Source organism: Alexandromys fortis, unplaced genomic scaffold (assembly GCF_014885135.2).
Source record: "Alexandromys fortis isolate MF-2015 unplaced genomic scaffold, M_Fortis_MF-2015_v1.1 scaffold_62, whole genome shotgun sequence".
NCBI lineage: Eukaryota > Metazoa > Chordata > Mammalia > Rodentia > Cricetidae > Alexandromys > Alexandromys fortis.
The window spans coordinates 9,705,403-9,727,834 of NW_026067942.1; the positions used below are offsets into that span (position 1 = coordinate 9,705,403).

The 22,432-nt window shown below is 43.9% G+C and overlaps 1 protein-coding gene across 1 annotated transcript in view; it reads left to right on the top strand.

The window, feature by feature from the left end:
* The window catches only part of Plxna2 (plexin A2), a 201,638-nt gene extending 186,810 nt beyond the window's left edge, over positions 1-14,828 (top strand). Inside the window, exons 27-32 of the mRNA XM_050148182.1 lie at positions 3,554-3,653; positions 4,551-4,741; positions 5,758-5,927; positions 7,959-8,171; positions 8,860-9,010; positions 10,070-14,828. Coding sequence (XP_050004139.1) covers positions 3,554-3,653; positions 4,551-4,741; positions 5,758-5,927; positions 7,959-8,171; positions 8,860-9,010; positions 10,070-10,165 — 921 coding nt within the window. The 3' untranslated portion in view covers positions 10,166-14,828. The remainder of the gene's footprint in view (positions 1-3,553; positions 3,654-4,550; positions 4,742-5,757; positions 5,928-7,958; positions 8,172-8,859; positions 9,011-10,069) is intronic.
* Positions 14,829-22,432: the final 7,604 nt, after the last annotated feature.

Below are 22,432 nucleotides of genomic sequence, written 5' to 3' on the forward strand. Positions count from 1 at the left end.
AAGAATTCCAGCAGAAGAATACAAGCATCCACTCTACCCTGATTTAATCCCATGGGAGCCACTCATAGCTTGGGGGTCTCTGTAAGATTAAGCACAGGTAGACAGCCTGGGATTCGGGAAAAGTACTGAGATAGGAGCTAGAAATGAGAGACACTGAGGAAAATTAAGCCCACTAGATGAAGTGCCTCAGGCTATAAGACCCATGGGACTCTTTGATTAATAATATCCTCCTATGTGCCTGGCTTACAAAGAGAGGCCTGCAGAGGGACTGACTGGCTAGGCTGAGCTAGCAATGACCAGCCACTGGGAGGCCCTGAAGCTGGCCAAGTGCCTCAAAGCACAGAAGAATCTGGGGGCACTGGGGATACCCCAGAGCACTCCTCCCTGCACATTTTCCATGCTGCACCTGGATCTCAGCCCCAAGTGAGAGAAGCTGTGTAAACAAGAACTGGGGCTTTGAAGGTGTATTCCAGCCCAACACCCACTCTGGTGGCGGCTTTCTATAATTTCTCCCAACCTCGAGCTTCTCATCCATTCACGGGAGCTAACACCTATGACAATAAAGGGCATGAAGGTAGCTAGAAGAATTAGAGACAAATGCACAAACTCAAGATTTGCCCTTACATACAAGCAAGAAAAATCAAATCACTTCATGTTAATTTCATACATGTAAACACACATATACACAACAGTAAGTGCATACAGTACAACTGTAATGAACCAATTAGAGGTGAATAAGACAGTGCAAAAGAGAACAAATCTGAACCACCAAATCTTTTGTTCCTGAAGGGCAAGCTTGGGGCCTTTGTTTTCATCCATCTCTGATACCCTAAAGATTATTCCTGGGTTACCCATCTTGTGACTTCCAATAAGAATAGAATATCCCTTTCTTATTGTGCTCCTTTTACAAAACACTTCCAATTCCCTCGTGTCATTTATTGTCGATATATTCATTCATTCCTCAAATATTTACTGAGCTTAACTGAGTGCAAGGCACTTCCCACATTCTAGTTCTGAGTGACAGGAACAGCAGGGAATCTTCCTTCAAGAGATGATAAGGTTGGTGTTATTATTCAAAATGGCAGCATGGTCTCAGTGTATGGGTGCACCCCTCGCGGTCCTGAGACAATGGGGATGTTCTATCGGGAACTCACCAAGGCCAGCTGGCCTGGGTCTGAAAAAGCCTGGGTTAAAACCGGTCTCGCTGAACATAGTGGACAATGAGGACTACTAAGACCTCAAGAACAATGGCAATGGGTTTTTGATCCTACTGTACCTATTGGTTTCGTGGGAGCCTAGGCAGTTTCGTGGATGCTCACGTTACTAGACCTGGATGGAGGTGGGTGGTCCTTGGACTTCCCACAGGGCAGGGAACCCTGATTGCTCTTTGGGCTGACGAGGGAGGGGGACTTGATTGGGGGAGGGGGAGGGAAAGGGGAGGCGGCGGTGGGGAAGAGACAGAAATCTTTAATAAATAAATAAATTAAAAAAAGAAAAAAAGAAAAACCAAAAAAAATGGCAGCATGAATATCAACACACGCTGAGTGATCACTGGGTAACAGGTACTTCACTCAGCCTGTATATGCCTTAATTTTTTAAATAATCACCACATCAGTGATTGCCAGATATGATTATTAGCCCCAGAGGCCAATGAGACAACCAAGGCCCAGAGAGGCTAAGGCGTTTGACTGCTAAGTGGTGGCAGAGCTGGGGTCAGATCCAGCTAGGTATTCTGAGATTGGGCTTATACCACCTATTGACTGAAAGAGAGAAACAAAACAAAACAAAACAAAACAAAACAAAACAAAATATGGGTGTGGTAAGGAGAGTGAGAGACTGGGGAGGAGGTGGACAGAGACAGAGAAAGTGGGAGAAAGACAGAAGCACAGAGTGAGATGGAGAGATGAGAGAACGGTATCGTTAGCAACTAGTCTTGGAATGGGTCACATTAGCCACCTTGTGACGTTCGCTATAGACAGCAACAAATCATAAATAATGTCATCTGTCCTTGCTGGGAGTAGAAACTCCCACCCTTGCCAGGCTTTCAGAAGAGCATTTTTGGGTTGCAGGTGGCAAGAATTCTTGAGAGTCAGGGTTAATGCCCCTTACCTCTCCTCAACCATAGATTAGGTGCTGATAGTACAAATAGCTGGAAAATCCATAACTTCTCCAACCAGGAGGTGAGCACTGGCACCTCCTGGGAATAATGGAGACCCAAGAGGCTTACCCACTCTGCCCTCTTACTACCCTTTCCTGGAGTCAAAGGTCTTTGGAGCCCCCGCAGAAGAAAATCATCTTAATTAACAAAGAGAGGGGTAAAAACTGCCTGGGCTTCTGTAGATTTATAAGGAGGGTAAAATTAAACATCACTACTAAAGCTGGCTATCAGGGAATCTCGTTAGCGCTAATGTTCATTTATAGTTTGACTTCTCAACATTTAATTCTTTTTTGGTGAGAAAGAAGAACTGACAATTTAAGACCCAGAAAGATGGTTTTATGGCTGGCGAAGCTATAAATCAAACTTACAAAGTTCATAAAAATTGTTAAAATAAAAAATGGTTTAATAGGAATGTTTTATGGCCCATAACATTATTATAGCTGTTTTATTCCCTCTGCGTTAGGGGTTTAATTGGATCACCACAATTCTGGGGATTCTCCGTTTTTATTAGATGGAGGGCAATCTTAAATCAAGATGGCCCCAAATGCCTTCTCTATGGCTCCTCATTCATCAGTCCCCACCACCACCAACTGCTGGGTGCTGGGCCTGGCATCTTCTCAGAGGACAGGGCAATGTGCCATCTTTCTCCAAGCTTCCCAAGGGCAGATGTCCTTTTGGTAAAACTTCAAGGTGGCCAACACATAATACAACACAGGCAAGGAGGAAATTGGAGCCAAAAGGAAAGATGGGGCTCAGACCAATATGGTTTGTAATAAAATCCCAAATTAGGAAATATAATGAGGAGAATGTGTGCTCTGGAGACATACAGGTCTGAAGAAAAACATCAGCTCCTCAGTATATTCATGTCAGGACCCTGAAGCAGTGACTTAGCCCACCCCTACTTCTGTTCTTTCATCTGTAAAATGGAAATAATTATCCATAACGTGAGATGATGGGAATCTGAGTCTAACCCTTCTGTCCAACAGAAATAGAATGCTAGTTATGCCTGTCGTTCTAAATTTTTCATTAGCTCCAATAAAAAAGCAGAAACAGACTCTTGAAATGTTAACAATATACTTCATTTAATTCAGCTTAAAGAATTAGCCCAAATGCATAATCAATACAAGATTTATTAATGACACCATTTATATTCTTTCATTCATACTAACTTTCTGAAACTCTGTGTGTGTGTGTGTGTGTGTGTATGTGTGTGTGTGTGTGAATCTCAATTCAGATACCTAGTTGAGATTGGCTACATGTTAGGTGATCCGAGAACATAAAAAGCATTAATGGTTGTTGTAATGTTTCTGAACTTCTGCTAACCCCACACTCCCTAGAAGTACTTATAGTCTCAAAACACCTGAATTCTCCCATGTCCTTTTATGCCCTCCTTAGGTGTCAGACAGGTCAGTGGTGGCTCTGGTACCCAAGCAGACCTCCTCCTACAACATCCCTGCCTCTGCGAGCATCTCCCGGACATCCATTAGCAGATATGGTAAGGAGTCAGAATGTAATTGGGAAACTCAAGATCTAGGCTTCTGGGATACTCGGGGACCACCTGTTCCTGTCCTTATTAGGAAGCCCTTGTTGCTGCCATACCTTCACACATCTGCCCCTACCCTTGAGGGCGTGTGTCTCCTTTGAGAAGAGGTAGCAGGTAGCACTCACTACAAGCCCTTTCTTTACTCTCTGTGCCCAGTAAGGAGTTGGAGTAGCCTAGTACAGGGATGTAGCCTGACTGGAAGTTCACCTATCTCACTTCATAACTGTGGTCCTGGTTGAATTAGTAATTGTAGCTCTTTTCTCAAAAGTGTCTTAGTTTGGTACACAAACCTGGTTATTCTTTCATTTCTATTCCCAGTCTCCTCTGGGCAACATGATTCTTTCTTATTTTGACTGTTTTGGTTCCATGTACTTCAAAGACACTAAACCATCCACCTGAAAAAGCTTTAGGGCTAAAGGCAGTATAGCAGAAGGGTTCAGAAAATATATTTCAAGATCTCAAAAGAAGTGTCCATTAACTACAAAGAGGGTCATTACAACTTGAGCCCTTATTATCTAGACTTTCTAGAGTGCCTGTGTGTATATATCCAGCTGACATTTTACTTCATTATTGTTCATTACTGGAAACATCAGAAGAGAAGAGACTCCCAAATTCTCATGGGTGTCTAAGCTCTTCAAATGTCTAAATCTTCTTTCTAAAAATAGATTGTAGGCTCCTTTGTCCAACCAAGGATCCCTAAAACTATTCATAAATTATGTAGTCCCAAGAGTCCTTTCAAAGTGAAGCATGTTTATTCTGAGAAGGTGCAGCAATTGGGAAGGATTCCTGAAGGAGGCTTTGGGCTGGAGGTTGGCCTTCCTCACACTGGCATCCCCTACCCTCTTCCAGACTCTTCCTTCAGGTACACAGGCAGCCCAGACAGCCTCCGGTCTCGGGTCCCCATGATCACTCCAGACCTGGAAAGTGGTGTCAAGGTGTGGCATCTGGTGAAGAACCATGACCATGGTGACCAGAAGGAGGGCGACCGGGGCAGCAAAATGGTATCTGAGATCTACTTGACCCGGCTCCTGGCCACCAAGGTAACTCCTACCCTACCCAGGCCAAGCTATTCCCTACACTTTGGCACAAACACCCATGTTACAGGTACATCCTGTCCACTCTTCTGCTGGCCTCCACTATCTCTGCCTTTTATAGCTGTTTTCTAATCCAGTGGGAGAAAATGCAGAAAGGCCCAGTTGGACCAGCAATCTAAGAAAAGACTGTCCCTCCTGACCCAGTGCATCTCAGGCTAAAAGGAGATAAAGGTAGCATATTCTAGCTTTCCCAGGAGAGAGCAAACCAAGCCTTCAAGGATGTTTTACCTTAGAGATCAGACTGGATTCTAAGTGCTATCCCCTCTGATCCCACTGCAATGCTGCAGGGACTTTTAACACAGTTGCTTAAAGCTCTCAGATTTACTCCCAGAATGGTCCAGAACAACTTTATCAGACTCATGTCTCCATTTTTGCTTTGTTAAATATGCCCAGGATATCAATAAGAGATAATCAAAAGACATCAGAAAAATCAGTAATTCTACTAGTCCCCAGAGTGTGTCTGGACCCAGGTCCAGGCTTGTCACTGCCTCCAGAATCCATGAAGCCTGTGGATCTGGGCTGTGCCTGGGTTCTCTTGAAGCTAAACTTGAAGCCTAAGCCCGCGACACTAACACCTTAAAGCTGTTCCTTCTTCCTTTCGGACCTCATCCATCCTCCAGGCCCCTACAGGGGTCAGAGACTCTGCTGCCAGCCTGGGCCCTCTCACTCATTCTAGGAAATCCCATTTCAGAGCACTTCCTATCCTCCCATTTAATGCACTCAGCCCATACCTTCAGGCATGCTGCCACAGATTAAAAGAGAGATTCCTTCTATGGATTCCCAGACTTGTCAGCCCCTCCCAGCTTCACAAACCTCACCCCTGCCCCACCCCTGCCCCTCCATCTACACACTGCATTTCAGACAAATTTCCAAGGTAGGATGGGTCCAAGACACCATCCGGCATGCGTTCTGCTGCCCTCTAGCACCCACCCACAATTTCACTGCTCCCCTTCCTCCCACAGGGCACCCTGCAGAAATTTGTGGACGACTTGTTTGAGACCTTGTTCAGCACTGTGCACCGGGGGAGTGCGCTCCCGCTAGCCATCAAGTACATGTTTGATTTCCTGGATGAGCAGGCAGACAGACACAGTATTCACGACACGGATGTGCGGCACACCTGGAAAAGCAACTGGTAACCCCAGGGGAGCACAGTGGGGGTGCCACCTGGGGAGGCCCGGCACGCTGGGTGTTGGGGACCAGCAGAGAATAGAGATGGGAGGTGGCTGAGTCTCAGCTGGGGCTGGGTGATCTGCAACACAGCACATGTAACACACGCACACATGCACACACACACACTGCAGAGTCAACATTGTCACCCAGGCTGCCAAGTTTTTACCCAAGCAGCATAGCTCTCAGGAAGCAACAGAAAGAATGTCTTGAAAACATGATTCTCGTTCAAGACACTTCCACATCCAAATTAGTAGTGGGAGAAGCCTGATAGCCACTAGCATGAACCCCCTACCCCAGGTTTTGAGCCTGGAACACAGACCGTGCTAAGGACTAGCTCATAGACCAGAAAGAGCTTGTCCTAGAGCCAGTTTCAAAAGGCTTCCTCTAGGACTGAGTACAAAGGGGAAGGCATTTGGATTGGGCAGGAAGCCCATGCAGCTGTCTAGAGTCAGCAATCCCCAGAAAACAGAGCCGACACAGATGGACTCAGGCTGTTATTTGGAAATCAAAAGTCCTAGCAACCAGCAAAATACTTTGAAAGAGCCAATGGGGCCTTGGAATAGACCTTCATTCTCTTGGTGTTGTGGCCACTGGACCCTCCTCATGTGCACTCTTTGGTCACAGTGGAGTGACATGGAGAGGTTCCATGGAGGTAAGTAAAGAACATGCAGGAAGCTCTACAAGGCAGGTCCATGGCATCTCCTCAGCTTTGTAGCTCAGCACAGTACGGGGAATGGCAGTTTGGGGACAATCAGCTGAAGGTTATTCCTTTCTCTGTGCCTTCTGGCTAGGCTCAAGCAACAGTAATGTACCCTCCTCCCCCAATATGATAAAGCTGAGTCACATGGCTCACACTTCACATAGCAAAGGTCCAAGCAAAAGAGCTTAGACGTGTCCAACACTACCAGAGGAGGACAGGACAGAAGAACTGTGCCAATGCTGGCTGAGACATCTCCTCCTAGGTTTCAAGAAAGGATTGTAGGTTGAGGACAAGCAAAAGTTACAGAGACTTGGGAGGAGACCAACACTGATATTCACAACACCTAGCATTAGAAAGACTCTTGGAAAGTGTGGAGGTGGTGAAGTCAGCATAGTGTAAAGAAAAGAATAAGGAGGCCCAAGGGCAGTATCTTAGGCTGGAAGTTCATGCCCATGACAGAGTTCATGCTACACAGGCATCAGTCAAGGCTGGAATGTAGCTGGAAAAGACAGACTTTGGAAAGAGCCAAAATAGTAGCTATAGAAGCTGTCCTGGTTTTGAAGGAGGGCAATGTGCTTACTGCCTTATGACCTCAGGAACAGCAAAGGCTATTCCCCTCTGCCTTTAGATTCCAGAGCCTCAGAAGCAATCGCCCAACTGCTGTTAGGTTCCTTTTGGGAAAAACTCAGGGCCACCATGAGCCATTCTCTCCTGGGATGCCCAAAACCATCTCATTCCCTTCCCTCTGCCATGCACAGATGCAGAAAGCCCTGGAGGGGACCCCTGAAAGAAATCCCCCCTTGAGAAACCTGTCCTCTGACCCAGGCCTAGGAAGTGGCTCAGTAGCCCACTGGATCCAGAGGATAGGTCATGCTCCCACTGAGGCAGTGCTTGGGACTGCTTGCCCACTTCCATGTGAGACACTCTAGGAGCTTGATGGCTTTGTCTGAAGCCCTGAGAAAATTGTGTTGCTCTCTTTGGTTGACCTTCCCTGGAGCGCTGAGGCCCTGGAAAAAGCCTGTCAAGAAGAAGCAGAGCCCAGACATACCCACCCCTCAGCTAGTAAGGAGCAGAGCTAATGCCCTGGTATGACAAGACCAAAGTCTCTCTGCTTTCTTCTACTGCCAGGAACAGCATAAGCTGAGCAACCAGCCCCTGCTGGGCTAGTTCCTGAGTTCATTCCCTTCTCTTTTAGAACAAAACATCTGCCCTACCGTTCAGAGGTAGGGGAAGAATATTAGTAAGGGGCAGTGTCAAAGTATATCCTTCACGGTACTCTGCCTTTTCCCACAGCCTCCCTCTGCGTTTCTGGGTGAATGTCATCAAAAACCCCCAGTTCGTGTTTGACATCCACAAGGGCAGCATCACAGATGCTTGCCTCTCTGTGGTAGCCCAGACCTTCATGGATTCCTGTTCCACATCAGAGCACCGACTGGGCAAGGACTCACCTTCCAATAAGTTGCTCTATGCCAAGGATATCCCCAGTTACAAGAACTGGGTAGAAAGGTCAGTAGTTCTCCTAAGATACACACAGGTGGGCATCTAAGACACCTCTGAAAACCAGAACTGTTCATGACCACTGAAGACCAGGACCTCATTCCCTCTATATTGTGGGAAGGCTTTGTGTCCCAGGAAGTCTGATGGTTATCATCCTAATTAGCATTTACTGAGCATGCAAGAATTACTATGATAAGGATTTTGTATGTTGCTTTACTGAAATGTCCAAATAGACAGTTGTAAAATACCTGCTATAATAATCCCTGTTTTGCTAATGAGGGAATGCAGGCACAAAAGATGCACTAGCTACACAATTACTTACTTCTAAGAGCACAGACTGTGCCTAGTTTTGTAAGCTGCATAACCAACAGCTTGGTAGATTCTTTTACACAGCGTGGCCCAAGTGTTAACCAAGCCCAAGTTCACCAGCTAGCAGATAGAAGAGCTGAGATGTGAACACAAGGAATCATGCCAGGGTCTGGGCTCTTAACTACTCAGGGCACAGTAGCTCTTAGCTGACTGGAGCATCCTGTAGAAACTTGGACTGCACTTTAAACTCAAACCTCAGCCTGAGGCAGAGGCCACACTAGAGAAGAGATGGAAAGCAGAAGCAGTGGGGACCCCTGGTTCTCCTGACCTGGGTGGGTATTGATGGATTTGCTAAACCCGCATTATGGACCTGTCCTGTCCATGGCAGATACTATGCAGATATTGCCAAGCTCCCAGCCATTAGTGACCAAGATATGAATGCCTACCTCGCGGAGCAGTCCCGCCTGCACGCCACAGAGTTCAATATGCTGAGCGCCCTCAACGAGATCTACTCCTATGTCAGCAAGTACAGTGAAGAGGTAAGACAGGGTCTCAAAATCAGAGACCAACTCACAGCTTGGTTGAGGCCTAAAACAACAACAGTGGGAGACACTTTTTAAAAATCACAATCGTAGCCATAGTCATTGAGCCCCAAGTCATCATGTTTTCTTTACAAGACAACCCAACCTCTCCTGCTTCATTGAATTCCTCCCTGTATATTATCTTTACTCACTTAATTTTTATATAACTAATTTTATTCTTTTTTAATAATGAATAGAATTATCCATTTATACTTGGGCACATCCTGCCTGTCATTTTTCAGATAGACTGGTGGGCTTTGACCTGAACAGAAGTTAACCAGGAAGGAGACAAGCCATGCATTAGCACTGAAGCTAAAGAAAGAAGTAGCAAGATAATAGTAGCCCACACTTAAGTAGCTCTTTTGTATGCTTTAAGAGCATTAGAACTCTATGTACACACATATATTCCTGCATGTATCTGTAGATGTGTGCTCTGCATGATGATTTTTGTGGCATGCCACCCACATAACAGTGGTCCCACCAGCGTAAATGGAGCTGAAAAATTCCCGTGTGACCTCAGAGCCATCCAAACCTCATAGCACACGTGAGCCTATGGCCACGCTGTGTAAAAGAATCTACCAAGCTGTTGGTTATGCAGCTTACAAAACTAGGCACAGTCTGTGCTCTTAGAAGTAAGTAATTGTGTAGCTAGTGCATAAACTGTGTTTACTATGCTATGCTTTTATTGCTGTTTTAGAGCATGCTCCTACTTATAAAAGCAGATCCACACATTGCATATATGTTCTCTTGTGCATGATTCAGTGTCCTGCGTGTGTGTACTCTAGGCTGTTTCTTCCTGCTGACAGAATCATGTAAGGACTCTCTTCTCAGAAAGTGTCCTTATGGTTAAATAAACAACTATGCATAGATCTACTCATTTAATCATGCCAACTAGTTGACATTACAATCCTAAAGGCAGAATAGAAAGATAGAGGGATAGGTGCAGGGTTGATGACTCCAGAAAGTTGTGCCTTTGAAGCTGAGTCTTGAATCATCTGCCTTTGTTTTGCCCCTCAGCTCATCGGGGCACTAGAGCAGGATGAGCAGGCCCGGCGGCAGCGGCTAGCCTACAAGGTGGAGCATCTCATTAATGCCATGTCCATCGAGAGCTGAAAGGAGGACCTCCTGTTTCTGGAAGAGGGACCCATACAAGCGATCACACTGGTGTCTCCAAAGGGAAGATAGGACGAGAGAGGGGTATCAGCCCCAGAGCTGGCTGCCCACTGAAAGCTCATGAGGGGAAAGGGAAAGGCTCCGCTCTCAGTGCCAGACGTGTTTCGTCATAGCCAGTTCCTTCCAGGACAGCAAACACCACCCATCACAGTGTGAGCTCAGGACAGCACGGGCAAGGAAGGTGCCCTTCAAGTGAGAGGCTTGAACCCGGTGGTTCCGCCTCTGTGACTGCTGCTTTGCATGAAAACTCATTTGATGTATATTGGGAAATAATGAGAACTTATTTAATTTTTTTAAGAAAAAGGGAAAAACAGAAATAAAACAAAACATAAAGCCTCCCTGTCCAACCCGTCCAACTTTGTTTAATCTGATTTCTGTCCTCAGTTACATCTCTCCCTCCTTTTGTAACATCTCTTTCACAACGTCAGAAAATGCCTGAGAGATGCTGAAAGAAACCCATATGGAAATGTTCTCCTCTCCCTTGAACTGAAAGAAAAAGGAGGAGAGGGATGAAGGAGCCCAAGTTTGTGCTAAACGTTTGGCAAATAGGCCAGGAGTGCCTGGATCCTACCACAGCCAGAAGCACCTGGGAACTGCAGGCCCTTGTGGTAATTGTGAAAGTTGATCATCTCCACCTGGCTAACAGGCAACTGCGATCCATGCCGCACCCTTGTGTATCCTCATCTCCTGAGAGGAGGAAGGTACCAACCGAGGACCCACAACCTGTGGGAACATCTTTTGTTGGTTTCATAAAATCCCAAACCTCCATGAATGAGAGTTGGTCTCTGGTACTTTTCCTTTTTGGTTTCCCTAGAGTTGATATCAAAAATGGGAAAGGCCCACCTCTCCCAGACCAGCCACCTCCTCCCTGAGGACTCTGAGCAGAGCCCCATGTCAGTCTCTGTCATAAGACAGGCACACAGGGACTGTACAGACCAGGCCTTCTCAGTCTGAGCTGAATGGGGTGTTTGACTTTGGATTTCACTCAACCATCTACCAGTTTACGGCAATTAAAAAGAAAACAAACTCAAATACTGTTTACAGTAAGCAATACTTGAAGAGTATAGGTTTAAGAAGCAGCAGTATTTATTATTATACTTTCTTTTCTCTTGTGCCTGGAGAGGGGAGGCCAACCGTCACTCATATCCAGAAGCTCCTGACCATTTGGGCACAGTGCATTTGCCTCAGTAGAAATGACTGTGGCATCCCATCATCTCTGCCATCTCTGTCTGTCATGGACCCATGGATGTGAAAGTGGATTGCTTCCTGTGAGGGCACCCATCCGTCCCTCTGTCTCCCAATACCGAATGCCGTAGATGGCCAGATTTCCTGAGTACATCTTCCAAGCAGAGGCCAAGGCTCCATTCTCGGGCCCAGAGGCAAGATCTGTGGTAGCAGGACAATTCAGCTGGTTAGCCCAACTGGTTAGCCCTCAGGGAATTCAGTCCTCCTGCCTTGATGTGATCCCAAGCAGCCAATTCCAACAGCTTTGCAAGTAGCACCTGTCTCAAGGTAGAAGGACAAGAGGAAGGCCAAGGGTTGGCACGGGGAAAGGCCGAAGAGCTCTCCCATTCTTGCCTTGTGCTTTTCGAGAGGTAAGCAATGCCAGGTTATAGGGCTGGGAAATGAGCCAGCTACCCTGAGAGAGAACAGACAAGGGTTATTTCCTTCACAATTAACCCAGGCCTCAACTTAGACCTCCAGTTAACTCCAGTTTCTGAGATTCTGCTGACCAGATGTGACTCCCAGCACAGGCCAGGGAAGGAAGACAAGAAGGTGGCTTCCAGTCCATGTACATGTCTTCGGATGGCTGTCTCACGCATAGCAGATGCTGTCTGGGCTGTTCAGCTTGTTTCTTGTCTGAATGTAGCAGACAAGGAAGAGAGAAAAGCTTTCAGCAAAATACTCAGGAAATTTGCTGATTTTATGATGATTCACAACCAGCCATGCCAAGGCCACTTTGCTTCTGATAATCTACTCATGTTAAAAGTTTTTCAGGGTCATATTAATAGCCTGGAAAAAAATACTAGTGACTGGCCTTCCACACTAAGCCAAAGTGTTTGCTCTTCACAGCACCCAAAGTTTATCATCTTAGAGCCTGTAATTTATGAAAATGAAAGAAGTGATGTCGTCAAAACAAGAATACGAACAGAAGACTGCACTGCCCAAGACAAACTCCAGCCCACCTTGTTTTCCATTTCAGTTTTGTTGAAGGCTTCCTGAGCAGCTGCTACTGCTCAGGCCGATGTCCAGAGTGCTATTTCATCAAGAAGTAAAAAAAAAAAAAAAAAAAATGTTTGACATCTCTTTTCAATAGCACCCAAACCTTCCTCAGTGTGCCTACCTGGAATCTCCCAGCAGCCATTCATGGTACCTGCTCTCTGCCTCTGGTGTGCTTCACTGAAGATGTTTGGAGAGAATGGAGAGAATGATGGAGAGAGAGCAAATCAAAGAGTGCAGATGCAGGGAGCAGGGCCAGCCACGAAAGGTGGTTCGACCACTTTACTAAAGATTCCATGAGTTAAACAACTTGGGCTGAGAAGAGAAGCAGCCAAAGGGCCTGGTTAAGGAAGAGTTAAGAAGGAAAATTCAGTTGGAGACAGGCCTGCCAAGAGGGTGAGTGGTTGCAGAGTCTCCTTTCCATTCTAGCTTTTACCTGCCCTTCTATTGGCTCTTTACTTTGGCTCCTGAGTAACTGACAGAGTCTACTCCCTAGGGAATGGAGAGGAGAGGGGATTTGCTTGCTCACTCTTCTTGCTACTATACAACCTGAGGATATTTTGGCCTTTTGTTTAAAAAGAAAAAAATATATTACAGCTACAACCCTTCCCCACAAGAAGCCATTATCTTTAGGGGAGGCACGAAGTCTCTCTCAAGCCTGCCTAGCTTTACTTTATCTCATTGATCAACACAAAAGCCAATTCTCTAGGAAAGGAACTGTAGAGGTCTTGGCAAGACAGAATTCTAGAGGACTGAATGGAGAAGTCCTGGCACTAGCTCCTGCCTTCTGTGTGGGTCAGGCACTCCTGTGTCTGATGTTCTACCTCTTTCTGTGGTTTGACTCTCAAAACCACTTCTGATCCCCCTCTCTTTTTACAGAGTGCAACCATTCAAGTCATGGGCACCCTGTGATCTCACAGAAGGAGGGAACTGTGTCCTGTGTTCATTCGTTTGGAGACAGTTCATAAGTAGTAATCATCTGCCAGGTTCTAGAGGTTCTGGAAAGGAGGGTGAATAAAACCAAAAAGGTCCTTCTTCCAGCAAATTCATCTTCTCCACGCTGCTAGTTCTGCTGCAAGTACAGCAGGATTGTTCCTCCCACCTGCCACAGAAGAAAGCACCAGGTGCATAGAAAATGAGGTGCTGTGAAGGAAAAAGACTGACCCACCCAGACACCTTACCTCATGCTGGGTTCAGGCCCCCTAGCAGTGAGATCTGCTCTCATTTCTACCAGCTCTTTAGTCAACACAACTCTGTTGCTTAAGCTTCTGTCCTTCTTTCAGTTCCATCAAAATGAGGATAAAAATTAGTAGTTCAGGCCCCTGGTCCTCCTGATTGTGAGACAGAAGCTATGGTGGTTGTGCAAGTAGTTGTCTGCTAAGCTCCTAGCCGCCCAGTTACAGATACTGCACAACTACCACATCTGAGATCTCACGTGCTGCCTGATAATACTAAGCCAGCAGCTACTCTAAAAAGGGTTTCAACCACATTGCGTCATGACTAAGAGTCCTGCAGCCTGGACACAGGCAGGAGAGAATTGAGACACAGCGGGCTATGAACCTGAGGGAATGTAAGGTGGCTTCAGGGAGTCAGGGCATGGGGAAGATCTTATGATGGGAGGGGGCCTGGGAGAAGATGGTCAGGTCCTCCTGATGCCTTGTCTCAGGAGAGCTCCTGGAGAAGACAATGGCATCATATTCCTAACTCCTCATCTCCTTTTCTTCTATCTTTTCTGCTCGTTCCCTAGAGTGAAGATTTAGCATCTGATGCCCAGTGATGCTTATAATGAAGGGTAAAGTTTCTGTTGGCACTTTCTAACTAATCCAGGGAATGTCCTGAGAGGTGATCAAGGCCAGTGCCTGTCAGACAGGCCTCAACCCAATAAGGAAACTAGAGATCCTCCTGCCTTCACAGACCATCTCCCCAGACTGAGCTGCCTCCTCCCCGCCTCCTTTCTGCCTAGCTTCTTCTAGAACTCAGTCAGTGTCATTTTGGTATCCAAGCATAAGGAAGTGTGGTCCCCCCAAACAGGACCAACATTCCTGAATGTATGGGAGAGAAAGGGACAAGCTCTTTGTACAGGCACATGAAGGCCTTGAGCCCAGCTGCCTCTCCTCATCCCCTCCTACTCAGACCCCTCCCCATGACACACTGGAATCTGTATTATATCTATTTTTAAGAAAGTACAATGCTGGTTGTCTGGTTTTGTTGTTTTTACAGGTGTTACAAAATAATAATAAAATGAAGTATTTAAAATGTTCCAATAAAGCGCGGTTTTGTTATCTAATATATTATCATGTACCTATTGTAAATATGAAACTCCTATTTTGCAAGCCAAGGACACAATTTGTACTGTTGTTATATATAAATAAAGATTACTGGATTAAAAAACAAATCTCCTTAAATCTTCAAATAAACAGGTTTTTTTTGGCCACACAGGTACAGAACAACTTTGGGACTATATAAGAGGCAGATATTCAGAAAGATCAAATGACTTGTTTTAAATTCATCTGAGAAAACTCCATGGAGCCAAAGTTTATGTCTAGCCGCCTTTACCATAGGCTTAGATGCAGGCTGCTCCGTCACACCAGTGGGTGAACACTGCCCCCTAGCTCCAGGACCTCAGAATACAGCTTGCTCTGGGAAAGCTGGGCTGCTGCAGGCTTCAGGGGTTGAGTCCCTTCCAGAGTTCTGAAAACAGATTCCCTAGGAGCCCATCCTAAAAGGACACTTCCTCGTGGACTAAGTGCTAGGGTGGAATGAGAATAAGAGAAGCTGGGATGATTCTGAGAGAGACTTTTAGGGCTTTCAGCTAGGCACCGAGAAAGGTAGTGTGGCCTTCATTTTTGCTTCAAAAATTAAAAGTGAACAAAGTGGAAGATACCAGATGGTTGATGCTTTAAGACCCCGCCCAGGGAAGGAATATGGAGCTAGCCCTTGATTGGGGGTTTGGACTAGAGAAAAGAGAGCTCAGAAGCAGGAGAACCTTCTGAGCTTCTCCTGCTTCTGTTAGGGGATGAGGCTGAGGGGAAGAAATCTTTGGATGTCCCCTCCCTTCTTTCTACTCTTAATTTCATGTTTTTGTCCTGCAATCTAATGGTGTTTGACATTTCCACCCTCTTACTGGTAAGACACGTTAAATGAGAGCAACTCAAGAACCTTCCCCAACCAAGTGTACACAGAAGTTTCTAGCCCTTCTCATTAGACAACAGGACCAAGAGAATTTTCTGTGATCAGAGTATTCATGGACTTCTTACTTCAGTCTAGTAGGGACAACCAGTATACACAAAGGAATTTGGTACTCATGAAACAGAATTTTGGAAATAGGAGCATGTTAGACATAGATATTCTTACATAATTATATATGCATATATATGTGCACATATAGTATATGCTAGAGTTGTAGAAAAGTAAGACAGTCAAAGGAAGAAAATGAGACAGGATTTTATCATGTGGCCCAGCCTGGTGTGGAAGTCATGATTCTTCTGCCTAGAATTCCTGAATACTTGGATTACAGGTATATACCACCACAACAGGTTCAAAGAAATAATTCTTGAGATTTTCCATCCAGTACTCAGCAACCCCTACTATTTTAGTATATTTGTATCCCCTATACCTTCATCTCTCACTCCCTACTCCATCTCTTCCAGAGTGGGAGGAGTGTACAGTGCCAGGGCCTGGGTGGAAATAAGGCACCATGTTCAATAGTGCAGTTTGTCTGGGGAGCATATCCCCATTTTGCTAACATCGAGTCATCTTCTGCTTCTTTCTGGGATGCAAATGCAGAACAAAGTTTCTCTGCTCCACCATGGCTGTGAAGATGTGGCTATTTCTCTACAAAAGCACTAGTAAGGCCCTGGTAAGCTAACACTCGGTCAGATGAGGCAAGTAAGTAGCACTGGCTTCTATTACTGCCTGACCACAGCCTGGCTTTGCATCTCAATGAATGGACCTCATGTTCAGCTGTGGTTGAGGTTTTCCCAGAGTGACTATAACGTGTCCGGAGCTGGTGGGCTGCCATGAAGGCAGCTTGTCCGGCTGCCAGGTATAAGGCGGGTGCTATAAAAGGCTTCCTACTGACAAGTTTTAATCATTCACATTCAGCACCAAAAGGGTGTTTGCAATGAAGACTGTGGAAAGCAAACATAAATAAACGGCAATCCTAAAGCATTTACATTACTTAATATTTAACAATACTTTACAGTTTTAACGCCAGCCCCAGAGCCCCAAGATGACACAGATCCTCCTCACCTGTCTCAAAAGCATCTCAAAATGATATGAAAAATGCAAAGTAAGCAGACAAATGCGTGAAAACAAGCAGGAAAGGTCAGAACTGGGGTGCCTCGACCCCTAGCCCAGGTTCTGTCTTCTTCAAAGGAAGAGTCTGCGAACAACTATTTGTGCTGTTCTACTTCCCATGTGCCCCAAACCCAAATCTTCTCTTAAATCAAATTTTCTTCCTTGGCATCTACAGATTTGTGAGTATTATAGAAGACAGATACAAAGAAGATAGAAGACACAAACAACCGCAATATCAAAAAACTCTGTGGAGTAAATTCATTAGGAGAGAACGACAATTTCTAGGCTGAATTCTTTTCCTGAAGCCAGTTTTTTTCAAGTGTCCAGTTTAACGACTTAAATTATATATGCAATTTTCAATTTTCTCAGTACTTCACTTACTGTGTATCAACAATTCTACATTATCAGGGGAGTGCCTCCTTGAGATATTACAATACACCATGGACTTTAAATGTAATAAAAAGGTTGCCAAAAATGCCTCTATTCTTTGGACAGATCTGGCCATTTTTAAAAACTGTATTATTAAAAATTAAGTGGAATCCATGAGATGACTCAGCGGATAAAAAAAGCACTTGCTACACAAGCCTCTGTCTTCTGATCTCCATGTGTGTATCTTGGCACACACATGTGTATTTATACACATCATACACATACACACTGCCAGCAGTGGAAATAATAACAATAGAATAATTTAAAGGGAAATAGTCTCTCTCTCCCCGCCCCCCAGACCAGATCCTTTGCTTTTGGTCTGCTCATACCCACTCAATACAACTCTCAATATGACTTTCATTCAAACTATGGATTGTTACCCTTTTTAGATGTTATGTACAGCCCATTAAAAATCTGAGGAGAGTTATATTAATAAATAAAGCTCTCTGAATACAAAGTAATTTCAAGTGAAGGAAAGGAAGCTTTAGTGTAAGCAGCTCACAGTGATTACCTGAGCAGAAATGTGGCTGTGTGCACACAATTTATTGACCAAAATGATAGAGAAATTTAGATTATAATCAGTAGTATTCAATAAATGAGTTTTTTTTTTTTTTTAAATTCTGGCTTGTCATCTTAACCACTGTCTTGGACAGAAGTAACCAACTCTACAGGATTCTTTATTACACAATGTATTTTTCCTCTCCCTTATTCCAGCCAGGCCTTTCCTTCTTTTTTTCCACCATTACCATACATGCAAGAACTCTCCCAACACACACTCAGCTGTGGCACTCATCGGTACAGACAGATGTACAGTTGTCAGGAAAGAGGAAGAGGTGGAAGACAGAGTTTCCACCCCAACAAGGACTGTTGACTTCACTTGTCTGGGTGGTGAAATGACCTAGGTTGTGGTTCAGGTGAACGGCCTCAAATATCTAAACCTGACTTCACCAGATTCTACACCAAGGAGCGCTGGGGTCAAAATCCTCAAGGAGCCTGAACATTCACTTAAAGTGATAAATCCACAGTCAGATGAATCTGTGGAGAAGGGACATACCCAGGGCTCTAATCACATGTGGCATAGAGGTTTGGAATTCAGATAATGGAGTTGAGACATGGACTCTGCCGTGTAGGTGCTAGGTAGTAGTTTGTACGTTTCCTACTCCCTATGAGGAGATTTTGTTATTAAATGCAATCAGTATTAACCCAAGTAGCAACAGTAAAAATTAGAGGTGATGTACATAATATCCTATGGCAGGCCTGGCACCGAGAAAGCACTTAAGAAAAAGAGAGGTCTTTAGTTCCTAATTGTTACCCTACATCACCCTTGAAATACTTGGCTTCACATTCTTCCCCGGGGGAACATGAACTTAGTGTTCTCTCACAGAAGCAGATCTGGCTGAACTGAGCTAGGAAAGGGCAAGAGCCAGCCTAAGAACGTTCTGAACACAAATCTGGGAACCTGGCATTAACTGCTGGTCAGTTCCCTGGGTCATTAAAAGCATCTGACTGTAAGCGAGGAGTCCTGACACATGCTTACAGTCCCAGCATTCTGAAGATGAAGGCAGGAGAACTGTGAGTTAGAAGGCAGCATGGGTTACATATTTACACCCCTGACACACACAATAGTTTCTAAGACTCGAAGTCAGCAGATCACAGAGATACTTGCACACCAATGCCTTAATGTTTACTATAACACTATTTACAATAACTAAGTTACAGAACCAATCTAGGAGTTCAAACACAGAATAGATAATACATTTTTTTAAAATGTCATCTATAGATAATAGAAAAATTTTCAGCCATAATTAGCAAAATTATGTCATTTGCCAGAAAATGGATATAACTGGAGACACTCATATTTAATGAATCTAACTAGTCTAAGAAAGATGAATATTACATATCTTCTCTTTCATGGTTCCAAGATTTCATATAGTTACATAGAATTATTCATACATGCATCACATGAAAGTTGAATAGAAACAGTATTAGGAATAAAAATAACCAACGGGGGAAGAATGGAGAGAAAAGGGAAGGCAAAAATGTATGAGGAATATTGTGGTGATATTTTGTTTGTGCTTTAACAAATAAAGAAGTTTACCTGATGATCAGAGTGTGGAGCTACCCACAAGTTAGATTCCAGGCAGTAGTGGCTCACACCTTTAATCCCAGTACTCAGGAGGCAGAGGTAGATGGATCTCTATTAGTTCAAAGCTACCCTGGGCTACACTAGATCGATCCATTCTAAAAGAATCAGAGCCAGGTGGTGGTGGCTCACACCCTTAATCCCAGAACTCAGGAGGCAGAGGTAGATGGATCTCTATTAGTTCAAACTACACTAGATCAATCCATTCTAAAAGAGAATCAGAGCCAGGTGGTGGTGGCTCACACCTTTAATCCCAGCACTAGGGAGGTGGAGACAGGAAAAGATATGGCTGGGTGGAGAGAGGAATATAAGGTGGGAGGAGACAGGAGCTCAGGGCATTCAGTCAGAGGAGTCATAGAGACAGGATACCTCATTCAATCTGAGAGGGTAAGACTGGCTGCTCTGTTTCTCTGATCTTTCGACTTTCACCCCCTAATATCTGACTCTGGGTTTTTATTATTAAGACCAATTAGAATTCACACCACAGGATATGCTTAAAGTACAATATATATCCATATGATAAAAAACTAAATAAATAAATTAAATTAAGGTATTTTTAAAAAATAATAAAGCTTTAGACCACAATGCTGAGTGCATTCAGCAAACAAGTCCTGCTTGGAGAGGAAGCAGGAAGTACTCCAGAAGCCATCAAGATAGGATGGCCATACCCATGCTGAGGAGTAGTGTGGGTTAGACAAAATTGTACACATTAGTGGGACTAAATAGATTAAAATAGATTCAGACACATATATGAGCAGATTCCAACATACATGTAGAAGAAGCACCGGTTGTGTGATTTTACTGTTCCACTGGTCTAGGAGTCTATTTTTATCCTAATACATGCCATTTTTTTCTTGAGAAACTGGGAAGAAGAGGCAGTTTGAAAAATAATCAGATTTGATTCTCATCTCATGGTGTTCACTAAAATTTCACTTTAAATCAGAGTGAACCTACAAAAATAACAACACCTAAAGAAAACACCCAAAACTGTAACCTACCATCTCAGAATTGTAAGAGCAGATCAAACTAACATGCAGTGGCTTCAGGCTGTAAGACATATACTGAAACCACTTCCTTTCCAGACCCCCCACATGGAGCTGTCTCCCACCCCAACAGGGATCTAGGTAAGATAATCCTTAAATTCATTTGAAAAACGTACCATCAGCAGTAGCATTTTTCCCCCTTAAAAACAAGGTAATTTTAAGAAGTATTTCTTCTAAGACATAAAAATATTACATTTCATATATAAACATGTACGTTGTCTTTTAAAACACACAAAAATATAAAGGTACAATAATAAAAGTATTTTTGTAGTTGAAGAATCAATTGAACATAATAAAATAGCTCAGAATAGTCTACTTTGTGTTAAAAAATTATCATGTGATAAAGGAGGCATCCAAGACAATAATAAACAATGCTAAGAAGAATGAGCAGCTATTCCAGGGGGAAATCAGATTAAATCCTCAGTAATGTGAAACAAAAGAGACTTCAGCTGAATTAAAGAATTAAAAGTTTAAAAAACGAAACCATAAAATATGTAGATTACAATAAAAATTTTCACATCTATCTTAGCATGGAGATGATATTTCTAAGCTGCAAAGCAATTGGAGAAATCACAAAGAAAAAATGATATGTTTAGCTGCATAAAAATTTGGAACTATCTCCATAAAATAACATCCTAGAAAGTAAAAATAAACAGTAAAATCAACTTGAGACAATGTTCGCAACAAAACATCAAAAAAGTAATAGTCTTAAAATAAGAAATAGCATTTGTGAATATAAAAAAACCTACTAGCAACCTCAAATATGCAAAGAACAAGAATAGGCTATTGGAATAAATACAAATGATGGTTTATTACAAAGCAATGTTTAAATGTTTGAGTGAAATCAGTATATGTGGGAAAAAACACAATAATGAAATATAATTTTGCCCTTTCAAATAATAAACATTGGAAAGTCAACACCGAGCCGCGATGAGGGAGAAACGGGCTCTCACACAGTTCTACCTTCATAATTATTTGCACTGTTCCTGGGGCGCAACAGTGCAGAATGCCCCATATTCCTTATTGAAACCATACTACTTCAGTTCAGAGCAGGTGAAAATAAGGATAATCAGAGATGTGGGGTTTTTTTCTTAGTAAGTTAAAAACAAATTACGTATCTGCCAGTATGGAAAGTTAAGTAAATTATAGCATATTTACAATTGGGATATTCTTTTTTGAAATGTCGGCCCCAAGGGATGGGTAATAATTTGTAAAGCTGGTATGTTAATCTGATACGAATAAGGTGGTGGGATTGTGGGTGCATTTTGCTTCTTATTTTATTTCTAACCTCCAATTTTTTTTTAAGTAATGACCAATATTTGTTTTCTTTTTTGGGGATACAGGGTAGGAAATGAACCCAGGCCTCATTCATGCTACATTCTCTCTCTCTCATCAACTTCATCCCTCTCCAGCACATCGTTTTTTTAAAAGGCAAACTTTACTCCTGAGCTCTGCTTCTTGTAGCCATTCTTCAAGGACGGCAGGGTATCATCTCCCACACCCATATCTCAACAGACCCTCTACTCCCAGGTCCTAAACTCAGCCATTCTTTTGGTGATCTCTCTTCCTCCTCTAACCATACATAACTGGAAGGTTGCACAGCCTCCCCTAGCAGGAGCTTTGAAGGAAGCCACAGCCCCACAAGTCTAGCACCCCAAAGAAAGCAACAACAGCTAGGCTTTGGTATGATCAGAACTACCAAAGTCCTATCTGCCCAACCACAAATTCTGGCTGATGACCATGGAGAAGTCTCCCCACTGAGTTGGCAAGGAAGTTCAGGAGAAACCTGTTTTGTCTTGTTTGCCCTTGCGTATCTACAGCCTGACTTAGAGAGAACAGGACAAACACTGCACAAATGAACAAGCGCACAGACTGGCTGTGAGAAGTGGCCACTGAGATGTGACAATGAGCATCAACAGTCTGGCCAGCATTCCTATTGAGCAGGGAAGGCCTAAACGCTGCCATTCCTGAAAGGCTGGGTAGCTGTGCTGTAGGCACGAACAGTTTAACCCTGATTCTTTGAGTTTTCTCAGGTGGTCTGAAAAGCGTGCATCTCTTCTTCCCTCGTTTCCT